We start from the raw sequence: 24,646 nt of genomic DNA, 5'->3' as shown, positions 1-24,646 counted from the left end.
GACCATAAAGAGGGCATTTTTTTTGTAGAAAATAAGGATTTGAAGATGTAGTTGGGAGTGGGGCAATAGGATTGGATTAATACAATGGGAGCTCTTAATTTTCCAAAAGTCCAAGAGAAATTATACAAGCAGACATGACATTCTCAAATGCCTCATTGGACTTTAATATGTCTGGTGAAGGTTATAAGACTTTAATATATGGGAGCAGAATTGCACCATTTGGCCCATCAAGTGTGCTTTACGATTTGATCATAGCTGATTTATTTACCCCTCTCAACCCCATTCTCCTGCCTTCTCCTACCTTCTCCCATCAGCCTTTGACACCCTTACTAATGAAGAACCTATCAACTTCCACTTTAAATTTACCCAGTCACTTGGACTTCACAGCTGTCTGAATTCCATTGATTCACCACCCTCTGTCTAATCCTCTTCATCTCAGTTCTAAAGGGACATCCTTTGATTCTGAGGTTGTACTCTTTAGTCCTAGTCTATCCCATTACTGAAAACATTCTCTCCATATCCACTCTATATTTCTTTCCATGCTTCACTGAGATACCCACTTATTCTTCTGAACTCCAATGAGTACAGGCCCAGAGCCATCAAATGCTCATCATACATGAATCTTTCATTCTTTGGATATTCTCATAAACCTCTTTTGGATGCTTTCCACATCCTTCCTTAGATTCTCTCCCATTTTGAAAATATTCTATACCTTTATACCTCTACCAAAGTAGGTAACTACACCCTTCCCTAGATTGTATTCCATTTCTCACATCTTTGCTCATTCTTATAACCTGCACAAGTCCTGCTGCAGAATCCCTGATTGCTCAAAATCACCTGCCCTCTGCCTATTTGTGTATCATCTGCAACTCAGCCACAAAGCTGACATGAGATCACAACACCACCTGTGATCAGCAGCCAACCAGAAAAGATCCACTTTATTACCACTCATTGCCTGCTGACAGTCAGCCATTCTTCTACCCATGCTAGTACCTTTGCAGTAATACCATAGGCTCATACCTTGTTCATCAGCCTCATGTGGAGCACCTTGTCAAGGCTTTCTACAAACCCATGAAAACAAAATCTACTGGCTCTCAGTTGTCTATCTTGCCTGTTATTTCCTCAATGATTTCCAACAGATTTGTTAGGCAAGATTTTCCCATGTATCTGGATTTCAGCCTATGTTATCGTATTCCTCCCAGTACCCTGAAACCTCATCCTTAATAATGGATTCTAACATCTTACCAACCACTGAAGTCAACTGGCCTATATTTTTCTGTCTTTTGCCTCCCTCCTTTCTTAAAGAGTGGAATGACATTTGAGATTTTCCAGTCTTCTGATGTCTAGAATCTAGTGATGCTTGAAAGTTCACCACTAAAGCCTTCACAACTTCCAATTTTCCAAAGTAATGGAAAATGGACCTACCTCTTTCAGAGATCTGGAGGGAGAAACAGTTAACATTTCATGTGGAAGAATTAGGAAAGAGAGATAAATAAAGGAAAGTAATTTTAATGGGAAAATAAAGGATGCCAAGGAAATGGATAGGACAAAGAGAGTGTAAGATTGTATTAGATAGCTTATTAAGAGCATCAAAAGAGCTTTCTTTGTCTGTGTTGTGTTGTTAATAGCAGTTCTGTGGGAAATGCCCAACAGATTCAAGCTGGACTAATGGAGCAAGAAAAACTGAGCTAATGACACGGCTGACTGACATCCAGCAGAAATATCCAGTTTTCAGACAGACAAAGAAACAATGTTATCTATGTATGAATGGAGAAATCAATATTGAGCCTGAAAATGTGCCACAAATCCAGATGAGATGTTTTTGGGCAATGTAGATTCAATGCAAGAAGCCATAGTCTGACTGGTCAGAGTAGGAGTAACAGAAGATTTCACTCCCTTCTGGCTTCTGTTTTGTACCTCCATACCTTCTTGAGAAAGAAAATTAAATCCTGGCACAGATAATCACATGACAAGGAAAAAGAAACTAAAGCTATAGAAATTAGAAAGGCAAGTAGTACTTAGTTATCCTTGTCTAAACAAAAACAAAACTCACAGGCCAATAATTGCTGAGGATTATTATTGAACTTGTAAGTATCTTGTATTTACCTGAACAATGATGATACTACCCGTATCATTTCCTCTGCTGTTTCATGCCACATTGTTGCACAAATATAAATCATCATTTTTTCTTTCTTCCTGTGAATTTGAATAAAACCATTTTGACATAATGTATAAAACAGCATTAAACACTGCAACCTGCTATATATTGAATTAAGTATGAAATAAAGTCTTATGTTTTATTAGTAATCAAATACCTGATAATAAATAAAGTGGCCATAAATAATTATAGGCAATGAATACAGTTTTGAACTTTAATCTAAAAGTCAATCAAGCTCAGAGTTCAATGAGCAGATACAACCATATTCAGATTTGATGCTTAAAACAGAGGACAAATTTCTAACCAGATATGCTTTTGTATGCTTTTTAAATAAACCTGTGTTATAAAATAATAGTATGTAAATCCAACAAAACCTGTATTAAAACTCAGCATTGATTGTCTATTAAATCTAAAACGCACTATGATATCTGTACCTTGGGTCACTTTCCTCTGTGTGCCGTTGATTGATGTGGTATCTTTTGTTCAGAAGCATGGATTGTTCTAGAAAGGCAGCTTCGTAGACTCTCCGAACAAAGGTCTCTGATGTCCGTTGTATTCTGTTGACATTCTGGGTCCACACGTAGATTGTTGTGAAAATGAGTCCAACCCACCAGAGTGCCCCAGCAGCTCCCACTAACCCAACACTGACCATGTTTACTAAATCTCCCTGCTCGCAGATACTGCGAATGATTTCTGAAAAGAGGATATCTACACTAACTGTTTCATTTACCGCAGTTCTGGAATTGGCACAGAAATCTGAGATATTAAAGTTGTTGTTTGTCTGCAGGAACTCATTATGATGAATTCTGAAAACTACCAAGAGAAAGGTGAGCATGACAGGAGTATTTAGGATCAAAGGAAGACCAAAACTTCGCTTCACAGCGTGGACCTTACACGCAACACCCCCAAACCAGGAACAAAGCATTGATGCCACAGCCTGCACTCCAAAAAGGCCCAGGATTATTCTGATTTCATGAGACGCAACATCACTGATAGTTGCCCATTCCAACTCTCGAATGGGTATCAAAGCTCCTACAACACAAGCAGTGACAACAATTCTCACTACACTGATACACAGGCTCAACACATTCCTGGATTTATCCAAGTCATATCTCAGATGTCTAAATATTGGATGCTTCCAATTTGAGATAAAGTTCTCCCACCAGGTTAGGGAAGTTAAAACTGAGAATAATACAATCAGACCCAAATATATCTTGTCATGTTCTTTCAGGTACAAAATCTGGCCAGTTATAAAGAGAATATAACCACAGATTAAAAACAGAAGCCCAGCCAGCGGTATTGTAATTCTTAGCTGATGGATGAATTTCAGAGAGATCACTTGTAGAACCAATGGGATCAGGTAAATACTGTTGGAAATGAACACGTTGGTCAGGATGTCAAATTGAGGAAGGCAGACGACAACCAGCATTGTTGTACCAAAGGATGCAACTGCTTCCAGGAGGCACACCTGAAAGGAAAGCAAGAGGCATTACTCTTACAATATACTTCAAATAAATTTTGAATGATCTCGTGGTACTGAAGCCAATTATTCTTCCAAACCACATTCTCATGTCAACCTTTTGTTGCATTAATTTACTACTAGTTGTTATGCTTCTAGTATTGTTCCAGTTTTTGAATCAAATTTATGGTTTTGTTTATAACGATGTCACAATTGTCAAAGGGGAATTCAATATGCAGGTAGATTGGGAAAGTCAGGTTGGTGCTGAATTCCCAGAGGGCAAATTTCTGGAGTGCCTACATGACTGCTTTTTAGAGCAGCTTGTGTTTGAGCCCACTAGGGTATTGGCTATTCTGGACTGTGTGTTGTGCAGTGAATCAAAATTGATTAGAGAGCTTAAGGCAAAAGAACTCTTAGGGGAAAGTGATCATAATATGATTGAATTCACCCTAAAGTTTGAGAAGGAGAAGCTAAAGTCAGATGTATCAGTATTACAGTGGAGTGAAGGGAATTGTAAAGGCAGGAGAGAGGAGTTGGCCAGAACTGATTGGAAAAGAACACTAGCAGAGCATCGATGGCTGCAATTTCTGGAAGCAATTTGGAAGGCACAGGATATATACATCCCACAGAGGAAGAAGTATGCTAAAGAAAAGATGACACGAACATGGCTAATAAGAGAGTCAAAGCCAACATAAAAGTCAAAAAGAGGGTATAAAATAGAACAAAAATTAGTGGGAAGTTAGAGAATTGGGAAGCTTTTAAGAAACAACAGAAGGCAACTAGAAGTCATTAAGAAAATAAACATGGAGTAGGAAAGTAAGCTAGCCAATAATATTAAAAAGGATACAAAAGGTTTTCAGATACATAAACTGTAAAAGGGAGGTGAGAGTGGATATCAGACTGCTGGAAAACGATGCTGGAGAGGTATTAATGAGGGACAACGAAATGGCCAATGAACTGAATAAGTACCTTGCATCATTCTTCATGCTGGAAGGCACTGGCAGTATGGTGGAAGTTCCAGGTGTCAGGGGTCATGAAGTGTGTTAAGATACCATTACTAGAGAGCAGGTTCTTGGGAAGCTGAAGGATCTGAAGATAGATAAGTCACCTCGATCAGATAGTGTACACGCCAGAGTTCTGAAGGAGGTGGCTGAAGAGTAATAATCATTCAAGAATCAGTAGATTCTGCAATAGTTCCAGAAGACTGGACAATTGCAAATGTCACTCCACTCTTCAAGAAGGGAAAAAGGCAGAAGAAAGGAAACTATAGGCCAGTTAGTCTGACATCAGTGCTTAGGAAGGTGCCAGAATCAATTATTTAGGATAAGATATCAGGGTACTTAGAGGCACATGATAATATAAGCCGTAGTCAGCATTGTTCCCTCAAGGGACAATCTTGCCTGACAAATATGTTGGAATTATTTGAAGAAATAACTAGCAGGATGGACAAAGGAGAATTGGTTGATGTTGTGTACTTAGATTTTCAGAAGGCCTTTAACAAGGTGCCACACATTAGGCTACTTAAAATGCTACAAGACTATGGATTTTAGCATAGATTAAACAGTGACTGATTGGCAAAGAGTGGAAATAAAGGGAACCTTTCTGGTTGGCTTCCAGTGACAGGTGGTGTTCCACAAAGGTCTGTGCTGGCATCGATTCTTTTTGCATTATATGTCAATGATTTAGATGATGGAATTGATGGCTTTTTTGCAAAGTTTGCAGATGGTATGAAGATAGGTGGAGGGGCAGATAGCTTTGAGGAAGCAGAGAGGCTGCAGAAGGACTTATACAGATTAGGAGAATGGGCAAAAGATGGCAGATGAAATACCCAGTATAGAGAGGTGTATAGTCAAGCATTTTTTGTAGAGAAATGAAGGGGTTGGCTATTTTCTAAATAGAGAGAAAATACAAAAAAAAACTGAGGTGCAAATGGGCTTGGGTGTCCTTGTGCAGGATTACCTGAAGGTTAAATGCAGGTTGAGTCATTGGTGAGGAAGACAAATGCATGTTAGCATTCATTTCAAGAGGACTACAATATAAAAGCAAGGATGTAATGCTAAAATTTTATAAAGCACTAGTGAGGACTCACTTGGAGTATTGTGTGCAGTTTTGGGCCCCTTATCTTAGAAACTGAGAGAATTCAATGGAGGTTCACAAAAATGATTCCAGGATTGAATGGCCTATCATATGAAGACCATTTGATGGCTCTGGGCCTGTTTTCACTAGAATTCAGAAGAATGATGGGTGACCTCATTGAAACCTATTGAATGGTGAAAGCCTCGATAGCATTAATGTAGAGAGGATGTTTCCTATGGTGGGAGAGTCTAAGACCAGAAGACATAGCCTCAGAATAGAGGGGTGTCCTTTTAGAATGGAGATGAGGAGGAATTTCTTTAGCATGTGGGTGGTGAATCTGTGGAATTCTTTGCCACAGGCAGCTATGAAGGCCAAGTCTTTATGTATATTTAAGGCAGAGATCGATAGATACTTGATTGGTCATGAAGGGATATGAGGAGAAGGCAACACATTGAGGCTGAGAGGAAAATTGGATCAGCCATTATGAAATGGTGGAGCAGACTCAAATGGTCAAATGGCCTCATTCTGCTCCTATAACTTATGGTCTTATAACTGCAAGACGTATAACTGTAATTACCTTTGTTTCTTTCTTGGTCTGAAGAAATGTTGAAAAGTTAACTCTGTCTTTCTTCCCAGAAATGGTGCCTGACCTGTAACCTGGAAGTTGCAGGCTGGAACACTTTCCAAAACCCCTCTAGCAGCTACAGTTTTTTGTCATCTTCAACAGGATTCTGTCACCAAACACATCTTTTCCTCTGCCCCACCACTTTCTTCTTTACATAGGGATCACTCTCTCCCATGATTCTGTTATCTATTCGTCCCTCCCCATCGATCTCCTCAGAGGCACTTATCACCGCCAGCAGAAGAGGTGCTGCACCTGTCCATTCAGCTCCAAAATGGTTGGGGGCATCTACTATAGTATATCCTGTATTCCCAATACTGCCTCCTCTAGATTGATAAGACTCCTGAAGATTGGAGGGACCACTTCGTCAAGTACCTTCTTTTTAACCACAACAGGCGGGATTTCCCAGTGGCCAACCACTTTAATTATCATCTCTATTCCCATTCCTACATGTTGATCCATGGTCTCCTCTACTGTAGCAATGAGGACATTCTCAGTTGAAGAACCAACATATATTGTGCCTGGGTAGCCTCCAAGCTGAGACATGAACATCGATTTCTCTATCTTACAGTAATTTTCGCCCCTCCCTCTTCACCCTTCTTCCATTCCCACTCTGGCTTTCATCTTACCTCTTCTCTTCTGCTTACCCACCTCTCGCCTCCTGCTGATGTTCCTCCTTCTTCCCTTCCACTCTCCTCTCCTTTCTCTTTCCCTTTTCCACCTATCTCCTCCCAGCTTCTCACTTCACCACCCTCCCCCGCACCAGGCTTCACCTTCTAACGTACTCCTTCCCTTCGCACCCCCCCCCCCCCCCCACTATTCTGGTTTCTTCACTCTTCCTCGCCAATCCTGATGAAGGGTCTAAGCTCAAAACATTATTTATTCCTTTCTTTAGATGCTGCCAGATCTGCTGAGTTCCTCTAGCATTTTGTATGTATTATTCTGGACCTCTAGCATCTGCAGAATTTCTTGTGATTACAAAGTAAAATACTAGGTGCTTCTAAGGAGGTGCGAATGGGATTGAACATTGTGCGATGACTAACAAGTATACACGAGGAAATCTGCAGATGCTGGAAATTCAAACAACAACACACACAAAATGCTGGTAGAACACAGCAGGCCAGGCAGCATCTATAGGGAGAAGCGCTGACGACGTTTTGGGCCGAGACCCTTTCATCTTGGCCCGAAACATCGTCAGCGCTTCTCCCTATAGATGCTGCCTGGCCTGCTGTGTTACACCAGCATTTTGTGTATGTTGTTGACTAACAAGTATAATCAGTTCTGACCTTAGGAAGGAAAAGTCATTGATAAAGCAGCTGAAGATGAATGAGCCTTGTCTATGACCTTGAGGAACTTCTGCAAGGTCACATAATTCACCACTAATCAGCACAACTTTGTCTCCTTATGTGACTTCAGATCACAAATGGAAGTTGTCGAAGGGCAGCTTTATGATGATGGCAACCTTAGACGAAGCTGAGATGAACCATCTCTTGCCTATGGATTCCACATCTTGGTTTCATTCATTTATGAGGATTGGCATCCACTCCTTCTGTCAACTGTTTAATTACTCACTACCATTCATGATTGGATATGACAGCAACACAAGATTGTTTTTGCAGCAGCTAACAAAGTTTGGTCCTACCTCTCCAGAGGATATTCTGCCCTGGCTGCACCTGACATTAAATGTCATCACTATTCACCCTTCCTTCTAACCACTCCTTCTCTTTTTCCAAGGTGAATTGCTCATAGTTTCTCAAAAGCCAACAGTGAGCAGCACCTTCAGGCCTACTTTCCTGCCATTTAACTGTCCATAGCTCATTAGCAATGAGACCAAAGAACTAACATCAGATATTTACTCACAATATCCACAGGAACCATCTACCTGCTTCCTCAATATTCAGCTGCTAATTTGTACTCTGCACTCTTGTCATGTCCAGAAATGCACCATTTTTTGTTTAGTCCTGTGTTTCCATACAAGAGCTTAGTTATGTTAATAAAAGAGGCTGAAACTTCCCACTAATGAAGACAGAATAGTTTAATAAAAATCTTTCATTAATTCCAAATTTGCTTACAGTTATCAGGCTGCTTGCAGGAAGCAATGATTCGGAACGAAATGTGAGATTCCACAGACACTTTGCAGCCGTCAGGGTACTGGGAACTACCAGTACGCAGCCAAGAATCAGATGACTGAAGGGTTTATTGGTAAAGTAGACAGAAGCATCACTTGTGGCTGAAATTATCAGAAGAAGAGAAACCTGCAGAGAAGACAAGTTTTAGAAACTATGTAATTAATGTTAACAAAATTACACACCCTACATCCATCTGGAATTACTTAGCACAAGATAAGCTACCTGATTCATCAGATCTATGCTGGAGTTAGGGCTTTTGGAAACCTGCTTTTGCACCCCCCCCCCCCCCACCCCTTGTCATCAAACCATTACGTGTTTATCTAGTTTACCACTGAAAGCATCTGTATTTGTTTTTTTATTGATTTTTTTATGCATTTCTACAACCACAACAAGCAAGAACCCAACAGCAAAATGAAGATTAATACTGTGCAAAATAAACATGTCAATTATGTAGTTCAGAACAGTAAGGAAAAAGCACCCAGAATAAAATCATATAAAGTTAGAATCCTCCCCACCCTCCCATGGAAAAGAAAACTCCAGGCCAACCATTACAAGATGTAAAAAAAATTAATCGGAGCATTCAAACCCCCAAAACTGTAAATATGAATAAAAACAAAGAATAATAATGCCTATTACCAAAACTAAAATGAAATTTCAAACAGAAAGAACACCATATTTCTTTACCTCATCTGCGCCTCATAATTATGAATTTCACATTCATGACATTATTTTCACCTGAATGACTTAGGAATATTGATGAATTTCTTATAAATGTTCACTCTATTTTTCTCCCTTCTTGAATAATTCTGCATTTGTAATACTTCCCATCCCTAGATCACTAGTCATTTTCAAGGATGATAAATGAAATATTTGACTTTAGTGGAAAGCCAATGGGAGTACAAATGTAATACAATATTGTTGAGATTGCAGTAGGTTTTATTGAGACTGGGTGCAGTATTTACATTCATATTTGTTTTGTAGTCAATCCAATAGAAAGACTGAATAGATTTCTGAGATGAGGGGATATCCTATCTTTGTAGTTCTAGACCTGAAGAATTGTGGAGTCTCAATCTCTAAGTGCTTTGAAGACAGGGGTCTCTAGCTTTCTGGATATTAAGGAATATGGAGCATTTGAAGAAAAGGAGTATTATGACAGCAGATTACCATGATCATGATGAATGCAGAGCTGTCTCAGAAGGTCAAATTGCATGCTCCTTGACATATTGTTTACAAACTTGTCAAATAACTGCCCCAAAGTACCAGGAGTTTAGAAGAAAAACATGATTCAATTAATATATGCAAAAATTCTAAAAGACATTGACAGGGTGAGTTCCAGTGACACTGTCATGAATCCAGACTCTGGCATTCTGCCATGCCCTCTGCCCCACCAACCTCATGGGTCCTGATGGAATATTGTTGTATTTGAGTAAAGCTAGTTTTTCAAGGTCTACATGGATGAGTTTGACTGGCTCATTGGACAACTGGAAAGGCACAGGGAGCTGGAGAAAAGATGACAAAGGCTTAAAACTCCTAGACCACATTCGTATTACAAACAAAATCAAATTTCTGGCAAAAATTACAAGTAAAAGAAGAGAAAATACCAGGTCTAAACCAGGCCTTCAAATGAGGCAGAGAAGTGAATAGATGAAAAACAAATTCTGATAACCCGGGCTCATCACAAATAGTGATGAAACAGCTTCTTGCACAACCTGTCATGGTCCCAGAGCACATCCAACACAATCAAGGAAGGTCACCAAGGCCTCTGCTTTCTGAGGAGGCTGAAGAGGGCTGGACTACGTACATCGATACTCATGTCATTCTACAGATATGGTGTAGAGAGGATTCTAACATGCTGCACCACTGCATGGTATGGGAGCTGCACTATGGCAGCAGAAAGGTGATGGAAAAGGGCCAATAATATCATGAAGGATCCTACCCACTTTGCCCATGAACTGTGCATTCTACTCCTCTCAGGTAACGTAGCATCCACACCAGTACCTCCACACTCAAAAATAGTTACTTTCCCCAAGCATTGAGGTTGATCAACACCTCCACCCACTAACTCACCCCGCCACTACTATTTTATCATTTACTGTCAGAGTCACCTTATGTACAGACACTCCTCTGCTCAGTGTCACTTTATGGAGAATTATAGAATCAATCAATGTGTGATACAATCAATCTATCTTAAATAAGCTATCTTAAGTATTTTTATTATTGTGTTCTTTATCTTATTGTACTTTTTTGTGCTGTATTGGACCCGCAGTAACAATTATTTTGTTCTTCTTTACACATGTGTACTGGAAGTTACATTAAACAATCTTGAATCGTGAAGAAGATAAATGCCTGGAAATGTACAACTGCAAAACACAGATTACCAGAAGAGGTGGCTTTATCTCATAAGTGGAGAATTCCATCAGAGCAGTTATGAAATATGAAAAATTAGGCACTGTTCACAATTGATACAACAATAAAATAGAAATATCTTTACTTGCGGCAGTTGCTAATTCACATTAACTTACCTTGCTTAGTAGAGCAAAACCAAGCACGAAGGCAGCAAGAAGAGTACAGCAGAACAACTGGGCTACAGTCAAGCATGTTGAGTTGGTTTCGTCTTCAGTCTTAACTGTACTAGTTTTAAACTGATCCCAGGATTTTCTATTCAATAACAGTAACACAAAATTTGAAACAGTCACAGATCAACTTTATATAATTCAGCTAACAACAGTAATATTCAGAACAGTCACTTCTTCGGTGTTATCTTTGAGTTAAAATGCAACACAAATAGTAAAACAGACGTAAGCTTGTACAGTGTTAGGGACAAAGTAATGACTTCAATTGTCCTAATTCTGATTTTCCAATTAACATATTATCATGCATGGCTTTGCATTCATAAATACCAGCTCTTATTCTACTGTGAATGCCTGCAAGAAAATGAATCTCAAGGTCGTACACACTTAGATAATAAATGTACTTATAAATTTGAGATACTCCCCTGGAGCAATTAATTGCACTAGGAACAATGAGTTTAGATCTACACCTGGAGATAGAATGACAAGCCTAGTAATTCCTGGGCACTGTGGTGGCAGTGAAAGTCTTGATGTAACATGTTTCCACCATCTCATAAATTTCTGTTGCAATAAAGAACGCAATTTTCTTTCTAGCTAGTTTCACAACTTTTAATTGCAGGTGATGACTGATTTTACACTGCAACAAAGGACCATAATCAACCTTCCAATTATTTTCGTTGGAGCCAATTATAGGAACTAGCTTTTCTAGATCTTAGTCAAAAATAGTGACTTAAGATTTTCACATTAGTAATACAAGAGGTTGACATTTCACCTTTAAACTGGTTCTGTTGCACTTCTTAGATAACCACTTCACTGTACAGTACGTGCAGAGGTATCAAAAACTAGGGAGGTAAGCCTATATATCCTGCTTAAATCCAAACTACATAAATTTTCCAACCTTCAAAGTGTCCTATCTCCTACCTACCTGTGAGTTATTCTATCCCTTTTTAAACAAGGCAAACCACAGATGAGACTGTAGATGTAACCACCAGTCACTGGCACAGTCAGTGAAGGGAAGCTACAGACTAGCTCTCATTGCCCATAGGTCACAGGAAGTATTCTGAATTCCGGAGAAATGAGAATGACTTTTCTTGCTCAATGTGTAATTATCACAGACCTTTGTAATGTTCCGCAGGTGACTTGACTTATAGTGCCTTGAAAACTTATTCTGCCCGAAACCGTTTGTTCATATAAATGAGTGTTACAAATGGATTTTGATCAATTCAACAGAGAATTTTTATTTGTGAATTACATGCTAATTTTTCACCCTGGAGCTAAAAAAGGGGGGAAATTTTAAAGCATGGAAAATAAAAAATTCAAAAACAGAAATGCCAACAGTAGTTCAAAAGTATTCATTATCGTGTGCTCAGTACTTGGTTGAATTACCTCTCACATCCATTACAGCCAGTCATCATTTGGGGTAAGTCTCTACTAGCTTTGCACAACATGATTTATCCATTTCTCTTTGCAAAATTGCTCAAGCTGTGCCAGATTAGTTTGGGAGCGAAGGTGGACAGCTCTCTTGAGGTCTTGCCAGAGATGTTCAATCGGGTTAGGGCCAGGACTCTGACTGGGCCACTCAAGGAGATCAGTTTTCATTTGAAGCCACTCCATGGTTGCTCAGGCAGCATGCATTAGGTTATTGTCTTGCTGAAACTAAACTTCCTCCCCAGTTTAAGGTTTCTGGCAGATGCTAGCAGATTTTTATCTAGGATTTCTCAGTATTTGGCAGCATTCATCTTCCCATCAATCTTGACTATATTTCCAGTCCCTGTATCCGCATAGCATGCTGCTACCTCCACCATACTTTACAGCAGGTGTGGTGTTATCCAGCTGATACACAGTATTGGACGTACACCACACATACTGTGTGGTGTTGAGACCAGACAGTTCCACTTTAGTCCAATATGACCACAGGACCTTCTTCAACATCTTTACAGTATCCTCTAAATGACACTTTACGAAGTCTTTACAGGCAAGGATATGCCTTCTTTTTAGTGGTATGTGTGGTGTAAATCTAATTTAGCATAATCACATTTTCCGGGAACAAGCATGGACTTCAGTCTGGGATTAAGTTCCAAAGGCAGAGATTTGTTTGAGGAAAGGTCAATGAAGGGAACTACAGAGAACAGCACAGCAGTGTAGTGGTTAGCATAATCACAGTACGGTGCAAGTGATTACCGATCAGGGTTCAATTCCAGCTGCTGTCTGTCAGGAGTTTGTATGTTCCCCTTATGACTGCACAGGTTTCCTCCAAGTGTTCCAGTTTCTTCCCACATTCCAAAAACCTTTGGTTAGGGTTAGTGAGCTCTGGCATCCTATGTTGGCTCCAGAAGCATGGTAATTCTCGCAAGTTGCCTTCTGCACAACCCTCAGAGTTATGGAGGTCGTTGATGCAAAACAACACATTTCACTGTATGTTTCAATGTGCATGTGACAACTAAAGCACATCTGTATTTTTTGGATAATTCTGCTTTAAGGAGTACCAGTTTTATCCAGACAGTTGTGGGAAATACAAGTATCACTGCAAGGTTATCATTAAGGGCTTGAAATTAAAATTGCAACTGTTCCTAGTCCTTAGGTCATATGAAAGAAGAATCTAGAACTGGAAACTCATTACAGGAATGCCCATTTTAATTAATCGTTCTCTTATTACAGGAGTGACACCTATCAGTGCCCATGGCTCATCATCAACACCGAAACCCTGTAACACCAATTTCCCAACCTGACAACCCTTACGCCATGATTACTGATCAAATCTTGTTGACCTTATACACTCAGTGGACATTTTATTGAGCACTTCCTGTACCTAATAAAGTTGCCACTGTGTGTGTGTTCATGGTCTTCTGCTGCTGTAGCCCATCCACTTCAATGTTCAAGTTCTGTGGGCAGAGATGCTCTTCTGCACACCACTGCTGCAACTTGTGATTATTTGAGTTCCTGTCACCTTCCTGTCAGCTTGGACCAGTCTGGCCATTCTCCTTTGAACTCTCTTATTCACAAGGTGGGTTTGCCCACAGAACTGACACTCACAGGATTTTTTTGTTTGTTGTTCACAACGCTCTCTCTAAGTTCCATGGTCAAAGTTACTTAGATCAAATTTCTTGTTACATACACCTGTTAGGTTGCATTCTCCAGATATTTTATGAGGTAACCATAGCCTTCGGCCAGGAGCAGATGTCTTCAGGTGAAGCCCAGCCTTCACAGAGTGTTTCGACCCTTAACCATGACACTCTCCAGTTGGTGGGCCAGCCCTGATGGCCAAATCACTGCCCATCTGCTCCTGGCTTCCAGCTTTCCTCCTCTCACCTACTCCAAATTTAACAAGAGGCTTGTTCTGCCTCTTAACCCAATCTACAAGCAGCTTGTTGTTTGTCCCTTTCGTCCAGGCCCAGAGCTGACAACAACCACCATGCTGATTTGGCTGGGAAACCTCCGTGGTCGATCTCCACAGGGAGCAACCATCCCTGGTCTTTGCACCCCATTTTGTCCAGGCACCCTGGGACACTTGTTCCACTGCATTTGACATCTGCTTCTCTTCCTCATGGATCCGTACTTCTGCCTGTACCATGTCACACCTGTGCCTTATGCTTGCGTTTCCCCACTGCTGGAAGTGAGCTGAGCTGAGGGCTTGCCGCCCGACGCAGGGGTTGCCGATGATACCTCGCAGCTTCAGAGAACACACTACCTGCTCTACTGCTGCTTTGGCTGCCCACTTGCGCCCAGATCTGGTTGTAACGCCTGCTTGCTTTACCAGGTCGTCATTGGAATATCTCAAGCTTAATAAGGCTCTGCATTTAGCCACCTTGAATTCCTCCACAACAGATGACAGGGGAAGCTGCAGCTGCCCAGATCGAATATAGAGGCCCACTGAAGAGAAGCTTGGGGGAACTCCTAACCATCTCCGCAGGTTGCTTTTCCTCTCGATGCCCTCTACGGCGGTCATGGGGAACTCGTAAAGTGTGAAGAGCCAGAGAAGCCTGGGCAGAAGGCCGTATTGGTACAGCCAGGTCTTGAATTTACCGGGAAGTCCAGATTTGTCGATCTTCTTCTGCCATTCGTCTGTCTGCTTCACAGCATTGGTGACATTGGCCCCATTTGTCAGTGACGCATTAAACCACTTCCCCAAGCATTTTATTGGGTTATCTTCGATGGAAGGGATGACCTCACCCTGAACATGGAGGATGAACTTGCTAGTTACTTTGCCCTTTCTGACCACCATACACCTGGACTTCTTGGCCTTGAAGGACATCATCACTCAAGTGGCTACATTGTCCAGGGTTTCCAATACCCATCTTGCTTGGACATGTGACACAGTTGTTATAGTGATGTCGTACATGAACCCTCATAGAGCCGGCTGGGCAATTCCCAAATCCAGCGTCGAGCAGCGGGTCACATCTTCTGTTGCTGATAATAGGAGGTTCACTCCCATATTAAATAGGGTGGGGGAGATGGTGCACCCTGTTGGAATCCCCTTCTGGAGGTCCTGCAAACTTGCTGTGAAATGGACTGATGTAAATCTGAATTTAAATCCTCCTAGGAAGCTGGTGATCATGTCTCGAATAGCCACTGGGATGTAGTAGTGGTCAAGTCCTTCTAGGATGAGGTCATGTGGAATAGACCCATAGGCGTTCGCGAGGTCTAACTGGACAACTATTAGGTCGCCTTTTTTCTGCTTGGCCTCACAGATCAAATGGGTAATCATTGAGGTGTATTCCAGTCACTCCGAAAAGCCTGGAATGCTGCCTGTTGTGGATGGATGTGTTGATATAGCAGTTCTGCGTCATGTAAGAAGTCAGCCTTCTTGCAAGCACAGAAAAGAAAGTCTTACATTCCACATCCAGGGGAGAAATTGTCCTAAACTGGGCGATTATGGAAGAATCCTCTTCCTTTGGAATAAAGCATCCCTCTGTCAATTTCCAACTTGATGGAATAGTACCTTTGGCCCAGATCTTTCTGATGACCTTCCACAGCCTCTGAAGAAGTTTTGGGCATTTCTTATACACCTTATAAGGTATGTCACTAAGGCCTAGGGCAGCTGATGCTTTAGCTTTCCGGATGATGTTCTGGATTTCCAGCCATGTAGGCTCCTTCACATTCAGCTCCATTGATGGTTTTTCTGGTCTACGCACAGTCCGATTGGTTCTGTGGGTCGCTGTGTGCCTCCCACAGGAACTCCTCTACCTCTGGCTTCAAGCTGGATAGTATACCGTTTCTCTTTCTTCCTTCTTTGCTGTCGAACATGTTCCGCCCTCCAGAGTTTACACAGCTGTTCCCACAGCATGCTGGTTAGGTCCTTGATACCTTCTTTTTTGGCCAGTCAGCTGGTTTCAAAACTCTTGTTGAGCGTCTTTAATTCACCTCTCAAGTGACGAACCTCCCTTTACCTCCTATTCAGTTGCCGCGGTAACTCGGCCTGACTTCTCTGCTCCATCAGGCCAAATCGTTCTTTAGCTAGATTGTACGTTATGGTTGTGAGTGAGTTGATCTTTCTGTGTACTGGGCCTGCTAAGGCAATTTCCAGGATGCCGTCTAGATCATTATTGAACTGCAGCCAGGCGACATTGTCTGACGATCTAGGCCATATGATCCTGTCTTTCCTTGACGAATGGATTGGGGTAGCCAAGGGGGAACTCACTTGGTCTGTTGTTTGGTGCTGAGGTGACTCGAGTGCGGAGAGATCTTCAGCTCTGTGGGGTGCTTCCTGGCCGACATTCTCCTTTGTCTCATTGGATACCAAGTCCGTGCGCTGCACTTGGGTCACCATTGATCCACATCTAGACCTGCTCTGGTGCATCTTGAGCCCTCTGATGCTTTTGCAGACTTTCCCGCAATGACACCTTACCGTGAATTCCTTTCCGGTCAGTGTTGTTTGCTTTAGCTTCCTCGTAGTCGTGTTTCATGTCCTGGCCGTTGCCGGTATGTTCTTCCAGTTGAGTCTCTCACCCTCCCCGCCTCTCGGGAGACTCTGGGGATATTGCTCTTCGTGTTCAATCGTAGCTTGAGTGGGCCCTCTTGTGAGCTGATATTTGTTCTGAATAACAACCTCTTTATTTTATTTAGTTGTAACGCAGAATAGGCCTTAACGGCCCTTCAAGCTGCACCAGCCAGCAACCTCCACCAACCCTGATTTAATTCTAACCTAATCAGTGACAATTTACCTACCAGTAAGTCTTTAGACAGTGGAAGGAACCCAGTGGACCCAGAAAAAATGCCCATGCATTCCACGGGGCAGACGTGCAGAGACTCCTTACAGAGGATGCAGAGATTGAACTCCGAACTCTGAACTCCAATGGCCCGAGCTGTAATGATGCCACACCAACCACTACCCCACCATGACATCCATGTGATTCTCTTGGCCATGCCTGCATACAGTCATGTGTTGCTGCTACATGACCGGCTGCTTTAACGAGCAGGTGTACAGGTGTACCTAATAAAATGGCCATTGAGTGTGCATTCCCCAGTATCATCTTAACAATCACCACCAAAAAAATGCTGTCCTAACTCCTTCAATAGGAACCCCTATTGATTCCTCTTACATCACCCCAGCCTGACACCTTTACTACATTCCTGGACCTCTCCCTACTTCAGCCTTTCCGGATTACAATAGAGCTGTTATTTCTCCCCCTTTCCACAATGCTGCCCGTCAGAAGCAACACTTCCAGCAGTTATGGTTTTGGTTCCAAATTTCCAGTATCTGCAGTCTTTGGTTTTCATTCCTTGTTTTTCTTTCCTCTTAAGGCAGCTTTATTTTCCAGCTGCCCTGATTATGATTGTTGGCTATCAACTTGAAATCCACTTTGTATTTCTCCCTCCACAGATGCTGCCCAACCAAATGACTGGCTGCTTTAACGAGCGGGCTAGCAATCTGCCAATTGCTATTGTGCAGATTGGCAACAACATCACCTCCACAATTACCATCAGCACAAGTGCACCACAAGGCTGGTCTACTCATTTTATATCTATGACCGAGTGGTTCAGTACAGCTCCAATGCCATAGTTAAGTTGGGTGATTGAACCACTGTTGTTGGCTGAATCAAATTGTGGTGATGAATCAGCATGTAGGAGGGAGGTTGGAAATTTGATTGAATGATGCCATTATAGCAATCATTCTCTTTGCAATCATTGGCAACAAAATGAACGAGCTGATTATTGACTACGAGGAAGAGGCGGGGGTTCATGAGCCAGTCCTCATCAGGGGATCAGAGGTGGAGAGGATCAGTGACTTTAAATTCCTTGGTGTTACCATATCAGAGGATCTGTCCTGAGACCAGCACTTAATGCCAACATAAAGAAGGCACAACCATGTCTCTACTTCCTTCAAGGTTTGCATAGATTCTGCATGTCATCTAAAACATTGACAGCCTTCTATAGATGCACACTGGAGAGTATTCTGACTGGTTGCATCATGACCTGGTGTAGAAACACAAATGCCAGGTGCAGAAAAGTCTACAAAATGTGGTTAATATAGCCCAGTCCATCACAAATAAAACCCTTTCCTTTACTGTAAATATTTACAAGGAGCACTGCCTCAGGAAATCACCATCCATCATCAAAGACCCCCATCATCCAACCCATGATCTCTCCTCATTGCTACCATTAGGAAGGAGGTACAGAAGCCTTATGTCCCACACCACCAGGTTTAGGAACAGATATTACCCTCCAACCATCAGGTAGCTGAACTAACATGGATAACTTCACTCACTTCAGTGCTGAACTGCCTCCACAACCTATAGACTCACTTTCAAGGACTCTACAGCTCATGTTCTCAGTATCATTTATTTATTTATTATTTGCATGATTTGTCTTCTTTTGTAAACTTGTTTTCTTTAGAGTTAGAACATATATGGCAGATCAAAACAGCTGAAGCAATCCATCAGCAGCTGCAGAATCTGGCAGCTACCACATTCTATCATGATTACTGAACCGGGAGATGTTTCTTGGACATCACAGTAAGAAATCTGATTAGTAACCTTGTGTATGACATAAAGATTGGTGGTGTGCTTGATAGTGAGGAAGTTATCCTTCAGCTAGAGATCAATATTGATCGGTTAGTAAGAGGGGCAGATGGAAATTAAATCTGAAAATTAGAAAGTGAAGCAGTTTCAGAGGACTAGTAACATTGAGATGTGTTACGAACGTGCCACAACTCTGAGGGGCCGAAGGGTACAAAGTCGCCCCCTCCTTTTTGAGAATCGCAAGATCGCTATTAATTCGGGTCTGGGACCCAGGAAATGAGAGAGAGACACGCAGAATCCTCAGGGTTTGGAATGTGTCCTGGCCTCAGCGAAACGGAACCATGGATAACGGCTATTGTCTCTTGGAGACGGAATTGTGTATTGAGTACTGTACTATTCATTGAAGCCCTCAGGGGTCGACCAGAGTGGGCTGGTTGAGGGATTGCATCATCCCAACCTGATTGACATCTGAGACCCCGTGAGTAAGGATAAAAGAGGGTCTGGAGAACAACCCCTTCAGACGCACCAGGAGAAACACTAGAAATCCCGTGACAGCATTTAATAGCGACAGCCGGTGGGGCTCGCGTGCGTCCTTTCCCTTGCCTGGGATTGGCGGCCTTACCACGGAAGAACGGCTTAGCTAAAGGAGAGGCCACAAGTGAACGGCCACACTAACGAGACTCTGATGGATCGAAATCATAAAAGGAATTGGCAAGTTTCTCCAAATCTCTCTCTCTCTCCAACCAACGGCTGCAGCCTGCATGAACTGAGTGACTTTTATATTTCCATCGGACAATGCATTATCCCCTAGACAACGATAGAGCTTATTTCTTATTGATTATTATTATACCCGCACTTTTAGATTTAGCATTGACGACGTATATTATCTGTATGTTTGCACTGATATTATTTTTGTGTATTTTTACTAATAAATACTGTTAAAAATAGTACCATCAGACTTCAAAGGACCTCTCTATCTTTGCTGGTAAGTGACCCAGTTACGGGGTTCGTAACAGATGCTTACAACGCCTATAGAAACCGAGAGACTTCAATGTATTCAATGAGAGACTTCAAGGATTCTGAAAGCAGCAGCACTAGTAGAAAATGTTTCAAAAGGCGTACAGGATACTTGCCTTCATTAGTTAGAGAAAATAGAATATTACAGAACAGTACATGTTTCTCAGCCAACAAAGTTATGCAGACCTTTTAGAACGTAGAACATTGAACTGTACAGCACTGGAACAGGCCATTCGGCCCACAATGTGGTGCTTAGCAAGCTAAAAAGTAAATCAAAAACACCCAAACACTAATCCTTCCTACCTACAACATTCCTCTATCTTCCTTATACCTCTGTGCCTACCCAAAGATCTCTTAACAGCCTTCAACATATTCCAGGCATCCATGACCTTCTGAGTAAAAAACTTACCCCTCACATCCTCCTTGAGCCTACCCCATCTTACCTGCAATGCATGTCCTCTGGTATTAGACATTTCAGCTGTGGGAAACAGATACTCTCTGTCCACTCTGTCTATGCCTCTTATAATCTTGTAAACCTCTATCAGTTCTCTCCTTCATCTCTGGCACTCCAGAGAAAACATCCCAAGTTTATCCAGCCTCTCGTGATAGCATACTCCCTCTAAACCAAGCAGCATCCTGGTTAGCCTCTCTTGCACCCTCTCCAAAGCCTCAACATCCTTCTATAGTGGGGTGACCAGCAAAGTATGCAATGCTCCTGATGTGGCCCAACCAGAGTTTTATAAAGTTGCAGCATAACCTCTTGACTTTTGAGCTCAATGCCTCAAATAACAAAAGCAAGCATTCTGTAAGGTGCCTTAACCACCTTATTGGCCCCGTGTAGCCACTTTCAAGGAGCTACGAACTTGGATGCTGGGTTCTCTCTGCTCAGCAAGACTGTTTATGGTCTTGCCCTTATCAATGTACTGTCTCCTTGCATTTGCCCCACCAAAGGGCAAAACCTCACATTTATCTGGGTTAAACTCCATCTAAGATATACTCTATGATACTAGTCTAATATCAGTCTAACCTGTTCCTCCTACATAACCCTTCATTTTTTAAATTATACGTGTGTCCATCTAAAAGCTTCCTGAATGGCCGTAATTTATCTGCAGTGACCTCCACCTCTGGCTGGGCATTCTATACGCTCACCGCTCTCTGTGTAAAAACTTACCTCTGACATAACTCCTTTAACTTTTCTCTAATCACCTTCAAATTATGCCCCTGCAAAGGATATGAAGATAAATGGAGGGGCAGGTAGTTTTAAGAAAATAGAGAGATGACAGAATGACTTAGATTAGGAGAATGGGCAAAGAGGTGGCAGATGGATTACAGTATTGGGAAGTGTACGGTCATGCACTTTGGTAGATGAAATTAAAGGGTTGACTATTTTCTAAATGGAAAAAAAATACAAAAACTGAGGTGCAAAGGGACTTAGACGTCCCTGTGCAGGATTCCCTGAAGGTTAATTTGCAGGTTGAGTCTGTGGTGAGGAAGGCAAATGCAGTGTTATCATTCATTGAAGAGGACTAGAATATAAAAGCAAGGATATAATGTTGAGACTTTATAAAGCACAGGTGAAGTCTTACTCAGAGTACTGTGAGCAGGTTTGGGCCCCTTATCTTAGAAAGAATGTGATGAAACTGGAGACAGTCAAAGGAAGTTCACAAAAATGATTCCAGGATTGAACAGCTTGTCATATGAAGAGTGTTTCATGGCTCTGGGCCTTTATTCATTGGAACTCAGAAGAACGAGGGGTGACCTAATTGAAACCTATCGAATGGCAAAAGGCTTCGATAGAGTGGAATTGGAGAGGATGTTTCCTATGGTGGGAGAGTCTAGGGCCAGAAGGCACAGCCTCAGAATAGAGGGAAGATTGGAAGAAATTTCTTTAGCCAGGGAGTGGTGAATCTGTGGAATTCTTTGCTACAGACAGCTGTGGAGTCTAAGTCTTTATGTATATTTAAATGCAAAAATTAATAGATTCTTGATTGGTCAGGAGATGAAGGGATACAGGAGAAGGCAGGAGACTGGGGCTGACAAGAAAATTGGATCAGCCATGATGAAATGGCATTGCAGAAGCAATGGGCCAAATGGCCTAATTCTGCTCCTATATCTTATGGTCTTATGGTCTTCTGGCATTAGCCATTTCTGCACTGGGAAAAAGACTCTGGCTTAGGTTCCTTCACCTTACCATCCTTTCCCTGCCTCAGTGGGACAAACCTTTCTAGAACCCATGGAAGTGCTCCACAGTTCCACTGTGCACTTAGCTGATCCATCCATTCCCAATTTATGCTTCCAAGTTCCTACCTATTGCATCCCTACTCACAGTTAAATAATTTCCCATACTGTCTGCTCCTATCCCTCTCCAGGCCAAGGTAAAGGTCAGGGAGTTGTGGGCACTATCTCTGAATGCATTGCCTTGCACCAGATCCAGTATGGCCTCTCCTCTGGTTGACCTATCTACATATTGTGTCAGGAGTCCTTTTGCCCCACCTAAGCTTTTTGCATTATGGAGGTATCAATCAATATTAGAGAACTTGAAGTCACCCATGACAACAACGGTGTTATTTTTGTATTATTCTGAGATCTATCTCCTCACTGTTCCTCAGTGTCTCTGCTGCTATGGGGATCTGGGGGGGGTGGGGGGGGGGGGATCTACAGCATTGACCAAAAAGAATGATTGCACCCTTCCTATTTCTGACTTCCTCCCACACTGACTCAGAAGGTAATTCCTCCATGAGACCCTCCCCCTCTGCAGTTGTGGCAGCTGATGGTTCAACTGTAATAAATCATAGTCAGGCTACAGCTGGTGGACTGTGGAAAGCGCTCGTCACCACACTAAGAGAGGGATAAGTTGCACTGAAGAGGATGCAGTGAAGATTCACAAGGATGTTACCAGGACTGGAGTATTTTAGCTATGCAGAAGGTCACTCTCAACCAGAAACCGAACTGGAGCAGCTACATAAACATGGCAGCTAAATGAGCAAACGAGAGACTAAATATCCTGTGGTGACTGGTACACCTCCTGATACTCAGAGACTTCCCACCAGATACGAGATTCAAATTGGCAGTGGTATGGAATATTCTCCAGTTGCCTGGATGAATTCAACTCCAACAGCATTTTAGAAACTAGAAGCCATTCAGGTAAGGCAGCCTAATTAATCGGCATTTGATCCACTGCATAGCCATTCATTCCCTCCAATACCAATTGTATAGCACCTGATATACAAAATATACCGCTGTTATTTGCCTCAGCTATTCAACAACTCCTTCCAACACCACAATCTACCATCACAAAGGGCAATATTTTAGATGCATGGAAAACCCTCCAGGCTATACATCGTCCTTTCTTGGACATAAGAGATTCTGTAAATCTTGAACAAAACACACATAATGCCGTAGGAACTCAGCAGGTAAGGCCTCATCTCTGGGGAAATAGACAAACATCGGAATATAAGGTGTCTGCCAAAATCAGAACTTCCCAGTGGCCAAACATTTTAATTTCCATTCCCATTCCCATTTCAACATGTCGGTCCATGGCCCCCACTTGTGCCCAGATGAGGCCACCTCCTCCTCCCCTCTTCTATTCCCCAACTGAGCCTATCACTTTCACCTGGGTCTCCTCCTCCTTCCCATTCTCCTATGGTCCATTCTCCTCTCCTATCAGATTCCTTATTCTCCAGTCCTTTATCTTTGCAACCCATGTGGCTTCATCTAGCGCCTTCTAGCTAACCTCCTTCCCCCTCCCCATCTTTTTAGTCTGGTGTCTTCCCCATTCCTTTCCAGTCCTGAAGAAGTGTCTCAGCCCAAACGTCAAATACTTATTCATTCCCATAGATGCTGCCTGACCTGCTGAGTTCCTCCAGTACTGTGTCTGTGCTGGTTTGACGATGACCCGCTCTGTCAGTGGCGCACTTAATGGTCAGTCTATATTCATGGACAACTTCGAAAAAGAACTCAAACTCACTGACTCCTGCTGCAGAGACAAGATTGTGATCAGTCTGTCAACGTTAAAAGCCTTATTAATCAATTAAAATTATTCAGTACTCACGTTGTTTCTTCATTATTTCTGTTCTCCATGCTTTCCCTGTCCAGATTTAGAGAAGCTCTGTTGTTTACAAGAAATCGTTGAGGTATGTTCCCTTTCTCAGCTGCAACAGCTTTTATCCTCCTAGGGCTTTGGCACGCCCTCACAAATTCATTACATTCTTGCATTTAGATAAGGAAGCTGAATCAGAATCAGTTTTATTGTTACTGATACACAGTATGCTCTGAAATTAGTTATTTTGCGGCAGCATTACAGTATATTATAAAAAATAAATTACTGTAAGTTACAATAAGAAATATATTAAAAAAGTAATGCCAAAAGAGAACAAAAAGCGGGGCTATGTGCATGGGTCCATTCAGAAATCTGATGGCAGAGGGAAAGAAGCTATCCCTGAAACATTGAGTAAGTGTCTTCAGGCTGCTGTATCTCTGCCCTGATGGTACTAATGAGAAGAGGACATTTCCTGGATTGTGGGGCTCCTTAATGATAGATGCCAGTTTCTAGAGACACCACCTATTGAAGATGTCCTTAATGGTGAGGAGGCTACAGCCCATAACGTTGCTGGCTGAGTTTACAAACCTCTGCATCTTTCTCCAATCCCGAGCTTCG

General features: G+C 42.1%; 1 protein-coding gene across 1 annotated transcript in view; it reads right to left on the bottom strand.

Moving 5' to 3' along the window:
- The window catches only part of LOC140730528 (chitin synthase chs-2-like), a 70,592-nt gene extending 46,443 nt beyond the window's left edge, over positions 1–24,149 (bottom strand). Inside the window, exons 1-5 of the mRNA XM_073051100.1 lie at positions 24,041–24,149; positions 10,967–11,102; positions 8,388–8,570; positions 2,593–3,626; positions 2,107–2,196 (exon numbers count right to left, since the gene is read on the bottom strand). Coding sequence (XP_072907201.1) covers positions 2,107–2,196; positions 2,593–3,626; positions 8,388–8,570; positions 10,967–11,102; positions 24,041–24,069 — 1,472 coding nt within the window. The 5' untranslated portion in view covers positions 24,070–24,149. The remainder of the gene's footprint in view (positions 1–2,106; positions 2,197–2,592; positions 3,627–8,387; positions 8,571–10,966; positions 11,103–24,040) is intronic.
- Between the last annotated feature and the right edge of the window lie 497 nt (positions 24,150–24,646).

Source organism: Hemitrygon akajei, chromosome 7 (assembly GCF_048418815.1).
Source record: "Hemitrygon akajei chromosome 7, sHemAka1.3, whole genome shotgun sequence".
NCBI classification, from domain to species: domain Eukaryota; kingdom Metazoa; phylum Chordata; class Chondrichthyes; order Myliobatiformes; family Dasyatidae; genus Hemitrygon; species Hemitrygon akajei.
The sequence above is the reverse complement of the archived record's forward strand: the minus strand, read 5'-3'. Positions and strand labels throughout refer to the sequence as shown.